This window comes from Gambusia affinis, linkage group LG19 (assembly GCF_019740435.1).
Source record: "Gambusia affinis linkage group LG19, SWU_Gaff_1.0, whole genome shotgun sequence".
NCBI classification, from domain to species: Eukaryota; Metazoa; Chordata; class Actinopteri; order Cyprinodontiformes; family Poeciliidae; genus Gambusia; species Gambusia affinis.
In genome coordinates, this window is record NC_057886.1 from 10898767 (window position 1) to 10913510 (window position 14744).

General features: G+C 41.1%; 3 protein-coding genes across 15 annotated transcripts in view; 1 reads left to right on the forward strand and 2 right to left on the reverse strand.

The window, feature by feature from the left end:
• Window positions 1-219: 219 nt before the first annotated feature.
• On the reverse strand, window positions 220-2550 carry LOC122822446 (zona pellucida sperm-binding protein 3-like). Its single transcript, XM_044101115.1, has 10 exons — window positions 2028-2550; window positions 1841-1956; window positions 1659-1762; window positions 1417-1591; window positions 1186-1303; window positions 1040-1122; window positions 817-977; window positions 588-743; window positions 451-522; window positions 220-388 (listed from the first exon to the last, which is right to left on the reverse strand). Exons 1-10 carry the CDS (start codon window positions 2394-2396, stop codon window positions 237-239), a joined length of 1506 nt encoding a protein of 501 aa, XP_043957050.1. The 5' UTR covers window positions 2397-2550; the 3' UTR covers window positions 220-236.
• Window positions 2551-3567: 1017 nt separating this feature from the next.
• On the forward strand, window positions 3568-8003 carry cd7al (cd7 antigen-like). Its single transcript, XM_044101130.1, has 4 exons — window positions 3568-3693; window positions 4658-5014; window positions 5088-5194; window positions 5869-8003. The coding sequence occupies exons 1-4, from the start codon at window positions 3648-3650 to the stop codon at window positions 6079-6081; spliced, it is 723 nt and encodes a 240-aa protein (XP_043957065.1). The 5' UTR covers window positions 3568-3647; the 3' UTR covers window positions 6082-8003.
• Window positions 6147-14744, reverse strand: part of LOC122822447 (trinucleotide repeat-containing gene 6C protein-like) — a 51843-nt gene continuing 43245 nt past the window's right edge. For 12 of the 13 annotated variants that reach the window (XM_044101125.1, XM_044101123.1, XM_044101119.1 and 9 more), the window contains one exon: window positions 6147-14703. In XM_044101125.1, coding sequence (XP_043957060.1) covers window positions 14301-14703 — 403 coding nt within the window. In that variant the 3' untranslated portion in view covers window positions 6147-14300. The remainder of the gene's footprint in view (window positions 14704-14744) is intronic. The other variant, XR_006369149.1, reaches the window with a different exon arrangement.

Sequence of the window (14744 nt, forward strand, 5' to 3'; positions counted from 1 at the left end):
GGAGTCTCATCTGATATGTACAGCTCCTTCTGATGAAATTTTGGAAAACGGCAGGAAGGTAAAGCCCCAAATAATCAATAGTTTCAACTCAACTATGACAATTGGCTCAGATAGTTTCCTATAATCATGGAAACTTACTAGATGTGTTCAAAGGACAAATGTCAGTTACAAATGTTTGACTCCAGGTAGGATTTCTCAAATAACTCTACAGAGAAAAACTCCAGTGAAATTTATTTTTATTCAGATAGATCAGTTTCAGTTGCATTCTTCACTTTAGAGGTGCTGCTGGTGTAACCAGATTTGGTGTTGTTGGCCATTGACACATCTAGGGATTTCAGTGTGAACTTGTTGGTTGCTTCATCATGAAGTCCAGCTTCCTCAAAGTCACCTGAAAGATCCATAAAGTAATTATAGGGTCAACTTAGACTCAGCAAGATTTTAAGACCGTACCTTTCAGTTCAGTTTCATTTTCTGCGTCTAGTTCAGAGGTAGAGCGCTCATGAACCAGTCCCTGCCTCAGATCTGGAAGACAGACCATTTTGTCAAAATGTTCAAGTTATGCCTTTTAAATATTCACTTAAACCCACCAGTTTTGTAGAGTCCACTTCTCCAGTGGCTGCCATACAGTGTTGGTCTGTAAAGTTTCTGGATGACACTAGGGAGCTCCTCAAAAGGAAGACGTACACTTTTACTTGATGGCAGGATAGTCAGTGGACCCACTCTGGCATCTTTCTCCCACAGAGCTGAAAAATTAGTTTGTTTTTTTTCAGAAACCATTTAGTTAATGCAAACAGACATGAGGGAGAGAGTCTTTACCCTTGCTATTCTTCAGCCCACTCCTCCACATGGATTCAGCAGCAGCCCCCTTCCCAAAACCACGAGGACCAACCATCCCAGGAATGCCAGACTTGCCTGGCACTTGATTTTGGGCTTTGCAATAACCACACAAGTAGTCATTGCCATCAGCTGACCTCCATCTGAGGAGAAGATTCAGTCTCATTCATGTCACACTGCCAACTCATTTGCCAATTTCACTCACCTTCCATTCAGGAAAGTACAGGCCTTGTTTGGTGCTTCAACATCATTTACTGGCACAGCAGTTAGGTGGCATGTTATGTAGAGCTAAAGAGAAGGACTGATAATTAATCTGAAGATGTGTGCCAAAGTAGAGAAACACATCCTCACCTGTCCTCTGTCATCATTGTGGAACTTGAAGGCATCAATGGTTAACTGCAGCTTATTATCTCTGGTCCTGGGAAAGAACTGTGCCTTTGAGTTTGGAAGTTGAGAGTCAACCAAGCATCTACAAAGACAAAGGAAGTCCGGACACTATGTATTGATGGGTACATGTTTGGTAAACTCACTTTAGTTGTGCAAGAGCAGGTACTTTGACTCCTAGAATCTTCAGTTTCTCACCCATTTTCAATGAAGATGTATTTAGGATCAGAGTTTAGTGCTGGTTGAAGTGTGGCCACACAGCTGCTCAGAAACACTCTGAGACCCATGTGGTGACCAATCTTCACTGAGGCCTCAAGGTTGATTGGCTCACCAAGGAAAAACACATGGGCACCCCTTTCATACATCCAGTCATCTGGAGAAAGGAACATGGGGGATGAGCTGCAATTAATCCCCAGAGCTGAGGGAAGAACTGAACACACCATTCATTAGCTTCAAGCTAAAGTGTAGGGTTTCCACTCCAGCTTGGGTAGACACAAAGGGAATCCATGTTGGCACGAGTGAAGAGCTGGATACACCATACTTCCTATAAAAAGTAGAAACTTTATAGGTAAAAACCAGCTTTTCAATAATTTACACATTCAATAGCAAACGAGAGGCAGACCTTTCATAATGGCATTCAACTGGGATTACGGCCTCATCCATGTGAACTACCCCACTAGGGGACGCCAGAGGAGCGTAAACAAGGAGGTTTGTGTAGACAAGGGAGTCCTTAGTCATCTGGAAAAGCAGCAAGTTTAGAAACAGGATTTACATTGTGAAATAACCAGCAGCAGAGTAGGTCAAGTTACCCAGTGTTTGGTGCCACAGTCATCCAGCCCAACAACAATCCTGTATTCCTCTGCAGAAGTAGCTGTAGCTCTGCAAAACTCATTGTCCTCCACACCAAGACGCAGCTCCCGATTGTCCACTGGAGCGCCAACTGCAAACATATCAGCAGCAATCACCACTTCTAGAGAGTCAGGGTGGCAGACCACTCTGACAGTGTTGACAAGCTCTGGCTGGTGCTGCTCCTGTTGAACCATGGCAAGAGTCTGCTGCGGCCGAGGTCTTGGAAGAGAGGAATACTGCGAGGATTTAAGAGCCAGCGCTAAATGAGGGCAGACTCCAGAAAACATCAGCCCTAAAAGGAGGTCACACCAAAGCCAAAACATATCCATGAAGACCTTCAACCAGTTTGGCAAACAGGTTCAAACTTCAAGTGCTACTGACTGACCCACAAGACAGTGAACCAAGCATCATAGTGTTGATATTTAAATCACAGCTGAACACACCTGCGCTGAGTTACTCCTAATTAGCTGCTTCCACACTTAACGCGCTTCTTTCTGAACCAGACTCACTTTAAAAACGGAAAATTCCCACATACCTGTTTACTATATAGGAAAAAAAATATTTCTGAGTTACATCTTCGTCCAGTTGATGGCGGTAATACACAAAGTATGTAAACTGCCAGAAAACGCTGTAGAAGAAGAAGAATCCTTTATTTAGTCATTTAAGACCATGTGGACAAAATAACCATGTTAGAAGAGTAGGAAATGAGAAGTCAAATAAAATGGCAAAATAAGCAAATAAAAGAGAAAATGTAGATATAAAGTTAAAAAGGTCCAAATCTGAAGGCAAAAGTATATTTTGCATCAAAGTGATAAAACAGCAACTTCAGAGATGGACCAAAAACAACATTCAGAGCAATGTCAGTCAAAACAAGGAGCCAATAGGAGAGAAAAGATACTTCTGAATACAATACGAACTTTTCACTGAAACTTGAACTGAATCCTCTCATGTAGAAAACATAAAAATCAAACCAGAATAATGTTAATTAGATTCTGGAGCAATAAACATATATTATTTAATTTAATTTTTATTTTATTTTATTTTTTTCAGAATCCTGTTTTTAAATATGTATCAGAAGTGTGTTGAAGGTTTGATCCAGAAGATGGCAGTAATGCATCAGTTTGGATACCACGTTTGAACTTCATTTTCCACACTTAGATTAATACAACAAATTTTTTCATAAAAAAACCCCCAAAACAAACAGGGCCAATCAAAGGTACAAGCTGGACAGCTGGACAGTTCCCCAGCTGGAATAAAATTAGCTCTTGTGAGTTCAGAAATGAAAAAAGATGCCTTTTGTATTTTCTCCCATAGAAGTAGTTTCTTAAACTCTGTGGGTTCCCACCCTGTTTCTGTGCATCATTTCAGACGTTTCATCTGCTGCCTCGCTTTGTGAAGACCAACCGCTGTGTTCTAACAGCTGCCTTTGCTTTGAGGCTGTCTTCCTGTTCTTCAGGGTGAGGAACAATAAAAACCAAAGGGTGGTCCCAAACGTCTTGCAGCAGAAAGCAGAGTGGGGGACGACTACGTTATGACCTGACTCTAGAATATTTGTCAGATTTTCTTTAAATGCTAACACCATGAAGACTCATCTACAGTTTCTTCTCCTTATTCAGGTTTTTGAAGGTAAGGTGATTTCCACTTTCCATACAGAAACCACTAAGTAGTTATTTAAACTTTGTTTTAACAAATGTGAGTTAGGCTCAATGGTCAAGCCCTGGGACATTTAATTTTTGTTTGTTTGTTTTTCATTTAGTAACAAAGTTTGTTTCTGATTTAAAATTATAACAACTTAAGATTGTACAAAAGTGATTACATCTGCTTTTGTTTATACTTTAACAAAAAAGAGCATGTCAAAAGTTATTTACATACCTCTTGATAAACAAGTGTTTTGACTCCAGCAATGAAGCACTTATCATGATTACTCATTAAAGACACAAACATTTTCATTCAATCTTTTTTCTCAGTAGTTCAAGTTCAGTCAGATTGGAGGAAAAGCATCAGTAAAGAGGAATTTACACATATTCTCTAATTGATTCAGTACTGGATTTGACTAGGCAAACACATGAAGATGCTTTGATTTAAACTACAACTCCAGCCGTATCTTCATAATCATTGACCTTCTGGAAGGTGACCTTCTATCCCAATCTTAAGGTTTTTGCAAGTTGGACTGTCCTGCTCTTTGCTCCATCCTGACCATCTCCTCTGTCCCTTCAATGTACAGTATTAGTTTTCTGCTACCTATGTATGTCACATGCAGCAGCAAGCAACTATATACATGTATTACCAACTGCGTGGGTCCAAAATGTCCATTTTAATCTCATCATCTGCCCAGAGCACCTTTGTTTCCTGTGTCCTCTACACGGCTTGTAGCAAATTGCAAAAAGATTTTTAAAAGTCTAGCTATCTGTATATTCTCTAAACAGAACATGGGTTTCCTCTGCTGCTCCTTGGAACTACACTAAGATTAAAACACACACAGGTGGAGACTCTTCGCTACTGTTGGAACCATGATCTAAATTAATGAACTAACCTACGGTAATTTGTTTGTATTCTGCCGGTGGCTGACACTTGTTACTTTTTCTCCCAGCCTGTGCAGAGGTGATCTTTCAGCGGCTGGTGGAGGACCGGTCTCTGGTTCTCTCCTGCACCCCTCAGCAGGAACGGGGTCATCTGGTGGGACTCCATCTGTACCACCGCGGCCCCCAGAGCCAGACCACCCTGCTCTCTGTGGCCCAGAGCAGCACGGTCAGGAAGGACCCAGAGCGCGGGGCCCGTCTGCAGCTCAGCGGGGGGCTGAACTCGCCAAGGATCAACGTTAGCATCTCTCACCTGCAGCTGAGCGATACGGGACTTTACACGTGGGAGCTGAGTTACAGACAGAAGAACAGCTCAGATCAGGTCATCCTCGGGGCACAGAGGTACTTCCTGCTGGTGGAAGGGGAAGGTGTGTAGCTCACGGCAGCTTAAATTAAATAGGTTGGCAGATTTATTGCAACAATGATGTGTTTCTGGTACAGGGAGGTCATGTGGGTGCTCCCATGGTTACATCCCTCTGCTCCTCACCATCTCTGCAGCAGCAGGCCTTCTCCTGCTGACAGTGAGCTTGTTGGCCATGGAGAAATGTGTGAGTAGTTATTTTATTCCTTTCAATTGCAGATTTATCAAATAGATTTTCTCTCTGATCTGTTTTCCTGACATTAATCTCTACAGCAGCTCTTCAAGGGAGATATAGCTGAAAATGAAAATCACCATTTAAGCCATCTGCTTATTTGGAGCAGCTAATGATGACTGATTATAATGTAATAAAACATTCGCAAATCATCACAAAGTAAAAAAAAAAAAAGTACAATCCTAATATATTTTATTTCCAGAAAACGCTAAGCAATCAAAATTATGCAATATTTTACAGGAAATGTTGTTTTACGGATTGAAGTTTGGTTGATAGAACAAATAGTTCATATATTCTGATTTTTATTCCTTTTGCTTATTTCTCTCCAGAAATTACTCTTCACTTTTCCCAACTGATGACACTGAGAAAAATCATAAGCAAAATAAAGCAGAATTTGAATAACACTTCAGTTGCAAAACCTCTATAATTTCTAAGTAAGGAGAAGTTTTCCTTTTTTGTTTTCTGGTGGAAGACAACAGATTTTCAGAAGCTCAATCTCAGTCTGATCTGACCGGACTCGATTAAGTTTGCGTTTGTGATGGTAGGACAGAACAGGCTTTTTTTGTGGCTTATCTTTCAAGCAGCTTGATGATATACAAACAATTTCTGAAGATATATTTGTTTTGTAGGTAAGAATAAGGCATCATCGCCCACCACAGCCTCATTCTCCCATCTATGAGGAAATGAGCAGGAAGCAGCAGAGCGCAGGAAGCCCCAAAATAACCCAGGAAGCCTCTCCACAACCGGAGGAAGTCAACTTCCCAGTTTACGCCAACCCAAACATCCGACAACCACAGGACAACTACTACGCCTGTCCCCGACAGCTGGCCGTCAGAGTGTGAACTTCGGCAACACACCGACAGGAAGTGACGTCAACACCATCAATAAAAACAAGGACAGCCAAACGGACAAGAAAAAAAAATGCTATTTTATTAATATTTGAAAGAAGCTCCATAGTTCATGAAAACATTTGTTTCGGTGCATGTCATTTAACAATCACATTCTATGAGGAGAAAGATATACAGAGAAAACAAAAATAAAACATTACAAGCCACTGACTTCTCATTAACTCTCAGTAAGAACATTTTTACTTATTTAAAAAAAAGGAGAAAAAAAAAAAAGCAGCCCTAATCCCACCTCCCACCCTCCATAACACAAAACTGAGGAAAGGAAACAAAGATCAAAAACCCGTGAGGGTGACAGGCTAGAATCCCACAGTGCTAAAGTGTGAGATGCTCATTGGTTTAGGAATACACAGCATGGCGATGTAGCGCTAGGTCAATCTGAAGAGGGACCAGGGGGGAAGCTGGAGGTGGTGGGCTTCACCCCACCCATCCCCTTAGAGAACAACTAAAACACATAAAAACACATCAGAACCCCTGCAATAAAACAGCCACTTAGAAGAAGCGGGCCATAAAATCCCCCAGACCTCCGTTTACCTTCTGCCCCGCCCAACACTTGTGCATAGATTCATGATCCTTTTACAACCAGCTCATGTTTCACATTACATCCTCCAAAAAGATCTGAAACAAAAATGCTCCAAAACAAGTCTGATTAATCTATTAATAATAATAATACCCGCAGCGGGAAAACGAGAGAGACAGAAAGATTAATGCACAATGTTCCTGATTCAGTCAGGACGGGACCTCATTAAGAAAAACAAAAAGATTCAAACATACAGCATTTGCATGTTATTCACCTTATTTTTTTCTTGTTTTTTTTTTAAACAAACTCATTGACCACTTTTGTTTTTAAAAGTAAAGCAATTTTAATATATAGATTTATATTATAAAGCACTCCATTCTTGTTTAAAAGTCCATTATTTGGTTATTATGTAACTGCTACGGATTTAGAAACAAAAAAAGAAAAGGTATTTTCTTCTGAAATCCATAACTTTCAGTGCTTAAAATTCTGTCATTTTTCTTCTTGTTTTTTTAAACTCATCATACATAAAAATGTACATTAAAATGGCGTGGAGTTGGTACTCTGGAACCCTGGCTTTCCTGAGACAAGATCCACTTTAATCGTGTGTGTGCAAGATAGTGAGCCTTTTTTTTTTCTTTTCTTTTTCTACAAAGAAAAAAAAAAACATAATACATAATCAACACAAAAAAGACCAAACAGATAAGTTCATGAAATCGACATCAACACAAAAGGAAGAAGGTTAACAGAACAAGACAACACTGTTCAATCCCAGAGTTCTGAAAGTAGCACAGGAAATCTTCATTTGTGTAAAGTGTTTTTTTTTTTCTTTTTTAAAATGGAAGCATTTGTCCTTTGCTTTCTTCTTCCAACATTCGCGTGGTTTGATTCCTCCTTTGTTTTGCTGAAGAAATAAAACTGTAAACTGTCAGTGGCCTTGCAAGAAAAGAAAAACAAAAAGATGACAGGACTTAAAACAAAAAAAAAAAAATAATAATAATAAAAAAACAGAAAGGTAGGCACCTCTGAGGTGAGCCCTAGAAGCCAAGGCTCGGTCTGATGTCTCGCTCCTCACTCTCCGTTTGCTCAGATTCGGGAGAGTTAAAGTCCCTCTACCTCCAATCTATGGCCACAGGTCTGTAAAATACTTTCTTTTTTTTTTGCTGTATTTTTTTTTATTTTTGTAATTTTTTTTTTTACATATATGATTTTTTCTTTTTAAAGTTTACAGTCTGAAAAATGGTGCAATACTCAATTATGATCCATACTTTCTTGGATTATTCCACAATGAAAGCCACTAAGGTAGATAAAACATTACATAAGAAAACAAAACAAAACAAAAAGAAAACACACACACATACAGACAATTATTTTAGTCCTTGAGTAAACATTTACACGTGAACTGTCCCCCCATCTCTCCTTCAGTACTTGTATTATGTTGTTCATGTAGCTGGGCGAGGGGCGAGGCCGACACTCAGTGCAACGCTAGAGGCTAGTTACAACATTACAATATAGTTTCTGACAAGCAAAAAAAAAAAAAGTATACTGAAATGAAAAGAAATACAAGGCTGAGGAGGTTCTCTGCAGTAATAACAAGCTCTCATACAGGTGCATCTCAATAAATCAGAATGGCATCAAAAAGTTTATTTCTGTTTACAATTAAAGAAGTGAAACTATCATGTATGCGTTTGGTGCTTATTTCTGTTAATTTTGATCATTATGAGTAACAGGGAATTCTCCCTATTGATTTTGTACTTTTTCCTTCCACTCAACTTTCAAAGTGACAAAGGTAAGCTGAAGTAATACAAAAGCAGTTTTGAGATCATGAGTACATGTGGAAAAAGTAATCACCTCTCTCTCAAATAATGACTGTTACTAACCATCTTTTTGGAAAGCTGAGTTCAAATTTACTTAACCAGTACCTTTCTGAGAGAGTAACATAGGCTAAAAAGACCTCAAACTAACAGTCTGGAAAGGGATACAAAGATATTTCTAAGGCTTTGGGACTTTAAGCGAACAACGCTGGGTGGATTTGTGTTGAAGACAATAATCTTGGGAGGACCTTGAAAGGGCCTAGTCAAAGTGTGCACTTAAAAACAATCATCAAAATTGCCAGAAATAAACAAATAAAAATGATCACCGCACAATAAATCCGTGTTCAATTTAGTTTTGATGTCCTTCCAGTGTACCAAAATGCACCTGTACGTGTTTTTACACCTGACAGACATTCATTCATTCATACAGTACAAGTAGCCTTGTGCAAACACTCTGATAAGATGTAAAATTTGCCTTAATAATCAATCTTTGTTTTCAGACATTTCAAATTTTAGTAACTCTGAACAGACGCTGTCAAAATCTCTGAAGTGTATGAATCAGACGAATAATAATAATAATAAAAAAAAAACTACAAAAAAAGTGTTCACATTACATTATTGGCGCTTCTTCTTTGATTCAAGTATTTGTTCTCATTATTCTGTATTACTCTTGATATGTTTATGATCTCGTCATCTGGGAAACAAATGGGAAGGGATGAAGCAAAGGGAGTAAAAGTGGGAAAACAGGTCAAGTCTAGCCACACACATCTATTATGTACTCTTGGTTGTATACTGTGTATGAGCTAGCATGTGCATATTCAACCCAGTCCTTTGATTTCTTGGGTCCCTTCTCAGACTCATGTCTGATCTGTGATTATGAAGCAGGTTTTACTCGAGCTCCAGTTGCCTTCAAAATTATTAATAATAATAATAATAAAAAAAAAACATGTAAAAAGTAGGGAGAGCATCCGATTTCCGACACTTTACAGGTAGATAAGAGTGCAGATGAGGATGTGGGAGAGAGGCTCTCAGTGCTGGTGCTGCGCCGAGAAATCCACATCTGAGAGTCGACCCCCTGACCCACCTTCCCCCACCCCTCAACTTCAACACCAGCTCCATGATTAAAGTCCAGTGTGGAGTTCATTAATGCAGGTTTTCAGGAACAATCTCACGAACAAACAGCACAGGCAAAAAGTGATTGTTTTTTTTTCTTCTTCTTTTTTTTTTTTTTTTTTTTTGTTGAACGACACATGTCCAAGGCGACTCTGGAAGAGGGCAAATCCCCAAAGTTTTTTTTTTTTTTTTAAGACTTGGTACCAAACTTGAGGTGCGTCTCAGCTTCTGAGTGCGCAGCTTTTTTTCTTCTTCTTCTTTTTTTGTAATTTCTAGTTTTTGTGAAAATCTTGATGATAAAAAGGAAAAAAAAAAAAATGTTTTTGGTTTTTAAAGAGATGTACCCGATGTGACCCATAAACAGTGCACAGACACATACAGGGACCTCCCTCGGACCCCCTTCCCACCTCCTACTCCTACTGCAGCCACTAAAAAAAAAAATTTAATAAAAAAAAAATTAAAAAAATATATATTCCAGTCCACTGTTCCTCAAAGACCAGCATCATCTGTCCTGCCCTTCTGCTTCTCCAGCGGCCGGAGGGGTACGCCCCATCAGCAATGACTCCTTTAATCTAACATAAATGACAATGTGAGAAATTGGAAGTAGATACCAGCGATCCTGTTGGCACCAGCCTGCAGCAGCGACGGCCAACACATAATGTCTCCAGCAGGTTGTTTAGTGTCAATCTAAAGAGAAGTGGGACTGACTCTCTTTCAGTGTCCCCTACATGTTGAACCCAGTGAGGTTTCAGGAGAAGCTGCCTGGTAGTACAAGTTGTGAGAGGAGAAGTGGAGACTGGCAGATGTAGAGGATGGCTGCGGACAAACACCTCCTTTTGTCGTTTGCATAGAAATGGAAGGCTTGCTGTCAGTCGAGGTGGCTCTAAGTGTGACAGAGCGCTCCCAGAGTTCAACGTGAGTGAAGCCCGTCCACGGCAGAACAAGGCCGTCCGCGCGCAGGTCCGGTTACGCTTTTAGCCGCCTGCTGAGGCGTACCGGTGGGACTGCGGGCCGGTTCTGCTCGGGAGGCGGCAGGAAGGGACAGGAGGGATGCTGAACACTGCATAAAGACCAGTATTTGAAAGAAAAGAAATGATCATCATAAACAATCAGAAGCTAGGCATGGACTGGTTTCCAGTATCAAGGTACAATCGGAGTGTAAAAAGTAATCTTAATAACATGCTAGAGGAAGCACAGGAGTGACCAGTGTTTTCTGCATGGAGCGTTGATTAACAGCGTTGCCCCTCTCCTGCTTGTTGCTGCACACTGCCACCAGCTGAATGCAAGTTGTCTACTCTATCTTCCCAATGCTGAGACAAGAGAAAAGTTTGGCTGTTAGGAAATATGTCTGGTTGCAGAAATTACAGACAGACCAAGTATGGAAACTAAAGGAGAGCCACCCATCAGTCTTATTAAGGCTTAATTCATACAACCCAGTTCGCTCAATAGTGAAAATAGTGTCGTGCATCGGCAGTGACAATAATACTCCTATCCAAAGCGGGGCAATAATTGTCCTTAACAAAGAGTCCACCATTGTTTTTCCCACAAAGGTACAAGGATATCAAAAAGAATTGATATCCTAGTGAGAAATCCCTCACTCCATTTTTAAAGTTTTCCTAATAGTATACAAACCAGCGCATTAACGTCCCTACAAGGCTGCATTTCTCTGGCTTAGCATAGTATGAACACAGAAACGTTCATCATTAATAAAAGTACATTATTGCTGCTAAAGTACAAGCTAAGAGTAACCGTCAGGCAGCTAGCTTTAAGCTAGCTACCAGATCAGATAGCCAGACTAATATCGACTTGTTACACTTGAAGTAGAATGACAAAGTGGTTCAATATTCTGCATAACAAGACAGTTTACAACTGAATTCAGTTGGTAAATATTTTCTGAGGTCTACGTTGGAATCAAAAGGAATTCATATTGTTGAAAATACAACAGAGCTGCACAACATTTCAAATTGCGTTTGGAACCATAATACGATACAAAACTGCAATCGTAAAGGACAGGCTGAATGCATTATTTGGTGAGTTAAATGTAATGCGACCACACGCTGTATGCCAATATATACAGACAGGTATCTTATTGACAGAGATGATCAAACTCAGGGACAATGATGGGAAAACACAAGTCAATTCCAATTGATCCCAACATTCAACAGTAAAAGTCTAAATCTACTGTTTTCTTAACATTGTGTAGCCCTAAATTCTAATTATGACTAAAATGTCATTTTGTTTAAGCAGCAGTAGGTCTAATTAATGCCTTTCTGGTTTAAATAAGAGCATCTGGAGTCTGTCACACATTTTTGTTACGAGAGCTTTTGGTAGTACCTTGATACTGTGAAACCGTAGTATGTTTCTCCAAGGTTGAGAATCTCCTGACCCACGCGTATCAGAAACTGTCATCAACAACGTCAGCAATAAAATAAATGCGTCATGGCAATTCAGTTAAGTATAAACCATCAGATAAACCCCAAAACACTCAAATAACTTTGATCTTTGACTAAAGTGATGTTTGCAGGAGAAAGACAGACAGTGGAAGTGGTGCTTGCTGAGGACATGCTCTGACGTAGTAGCAGTAGTAGAATAATTTCCGAGCTCCTCCCGGCGCGAAGGTGGAGGAGGGAGAGGAGGGACCAGCAGGGAGGAGGGCAGGCGAAGGAGGTGGCGACGGGGAGGGAAAGGTGAGGGCTGCTGCAGCTCTGCTCTCTGCAGCAGGCAGGCACTCAGTGGCCACACTATCACACCGGTTGGCTGGGCCTCCAAGAAGAAAAACACAGAAACAAGGACGAGACGGCAAATCCTCCCTGCCGGATCCAGCTGAGCGATCCCAGACACCAAGGCGTGAAAAGTTCTCAAAGTTGCAATGTTAACAGTGATGTTTACTTTGATATAATAAAAAAAAAGAAGAAGAAGGTGAGGATGAGCGCTTTGAGTTTTCTTTGCATTTCCCTTCACTTTGCTACCGTGTTTGACATCCTCTGGTCCCACTGACTTAAGAAGGAAATACAAAGTTCACATCCATGTCAAGTTAAAAAATAAGTACACAGAGAAGCCACTGAGCAGATTGCTTTGAAGTCTTTTTGCAGTTTTTATTTGCCAGTGTTGCTTCACCTTTCTTCTGTTCGTTGGCGTTGAGAGTATAAGGAGCAGCGGCGCTCTCGTTAAGTGCTATAACAGACCACCTATTCACAAGTCTTTGCCTCTTTTGTTTTTTTTCCTTAAAACTGAAGCAAATGTGGACAAAAAAAGTGATCTTGTCTTCTGGGTGAGGGGAAAAGAAAACAAGCTCCTCTGAATTTGGTTTGTTGCCTTCTTCCCAAACAAACACACACACACACACACCCACATAAAATCACACACACACAAGTCTTATGGAGAGGTGGCTGGTTGAAGAAGTGCTTTGTATCGAAGTCCTTGTGTCTTGGACAGAAAATGGTTGAAGACCAGCTTGCTACTCTCCTGAGTTCACACTCTCTCTAAGGGGAGATAAAGGGTAGTAGTGGCAGTTTTTTCCTCTCTTTCTGAGGGCAGATAAAGTGTTCGCAGTTCACTCTTTCCTTACGGTCTGCTCTCAGTCGTAGGGTGCTTGGACGGTAGAGTCTGTGGCTTATATTGCACGTCGCTTGAAATGGTGGGTTTTGCAGGTGGAGTGGGAGCATGGCGGAGGGGGGAAGGAACAATTTGAGGTCTTCTTTTAAATTTCTCCCAAAATGTCACGGAGACAGTCTGAGACCAAACTGCAAAAAAATGAAAAATAATAAAAATAAAAGAGCCCATAGAAAGGCTGAGGTGCATCATCGTGTTTGTCTTTTTACAGTTCCTTTGTATTAGCAGTGGTTCATCTCATCATATGTACAGCCACCCACCAGATACGGTTGACAGACACATTTGAATAACATCATGTTCTAAGCTTTGTTTGCAATGGTTCAAGAAAACAAATCATAAAAAAATACTACGAAAATAAATGGCTTGAGCAAGGCGAACAAAGTTGCATCATTCCCTTTGAGTGATGTGTTTGTTGGGGGGGACTTGATCCGACTGTGGAGAAAAAAAACCCTCAAATGCACTGACGTCGTGAGCTGCAGCAGCATGTACTTTCCACTCAGGTTTCACTGGCTCAGAAATAAGGGTGTGCAAGTTCTCCATAAGCTTCTTTACCGAGTAAAGAGTGAGCGTGGATAGCAGGGCAGGAAATAGTTTAAGGCTAATATTAGTGCTGACAGAAACAAATGTTGGGTCTGGACCGGCTGACTGTGCGACACCCACCGATTGAAGGGTTTTATTAGAACTTTGGGAATGATGCCTTTCTCCATGGATCTCTGAGGTGCATTATGATTGCCTGAAAAGGCAGTGAGGGATCCCACCAGAATAAAGATGGCAGCTTGTCGCCATGTCAGTTTGACTCCAGTTTGTTTAAAACAGCGACTTCTCCGCTTGTTTCTGTAAAATGTTTTTTTTTCTTTGTTCTTTGATAAATGAAACGCTGGGATCCGAAACCCACGCAAAAATAACTGCGACTGAAATGCCGTTTAACACACGCAAAAAAAAAAAAAAAAAAAAAAAAGAGCAGAGAAGGCGGACAAAGCCAAGCAGCGAATATGAAGCCTTGTCCTCCTCTCGTCTCTCCTCCTCGTCTTCACATCCACACTTGATTATCTCCACACTGATTTGCAAGGTTTTTGCTCCTCTTTTGTCAGTTTTTCCTTCTACATGGACTCTCCACTCAGCAGGTCGCCAGGCAGCAGCGTATTGATTGGCGTGGGGCTCCCCATGACTCGTCCCTCCTCGCCGCTCGGGGGTCCCCACAAGCTGGAATACTGCTGAACGCCTCCCCAGAGCAACTCCCCGCCTGTTTTAGTTCCGCCTGCTCCGAGCCCGCTGCTGCTGCCGCCGCCACCGCCGCCGCTGTTGTTGTTGTTGTTCCAGTGGGGTGAGTGACCAATGGGATGAGCAACTCCGGATCCGGAGCCGCCCATCCTGGTCTGATTGGTTCCCGGAGTGGCCTGCCAGCTGGTCGTCCCACCGAGCGACTGGCCCTGTGCAAAGAAGCGGTTCACCTCCTCTTCCCCGGCGAACTCTGCTAGAATGGTGGTGTTCCCCAGCACACACCTGGATGGAGACACAGATGATTCAAGTGTTAAACTGTTTAG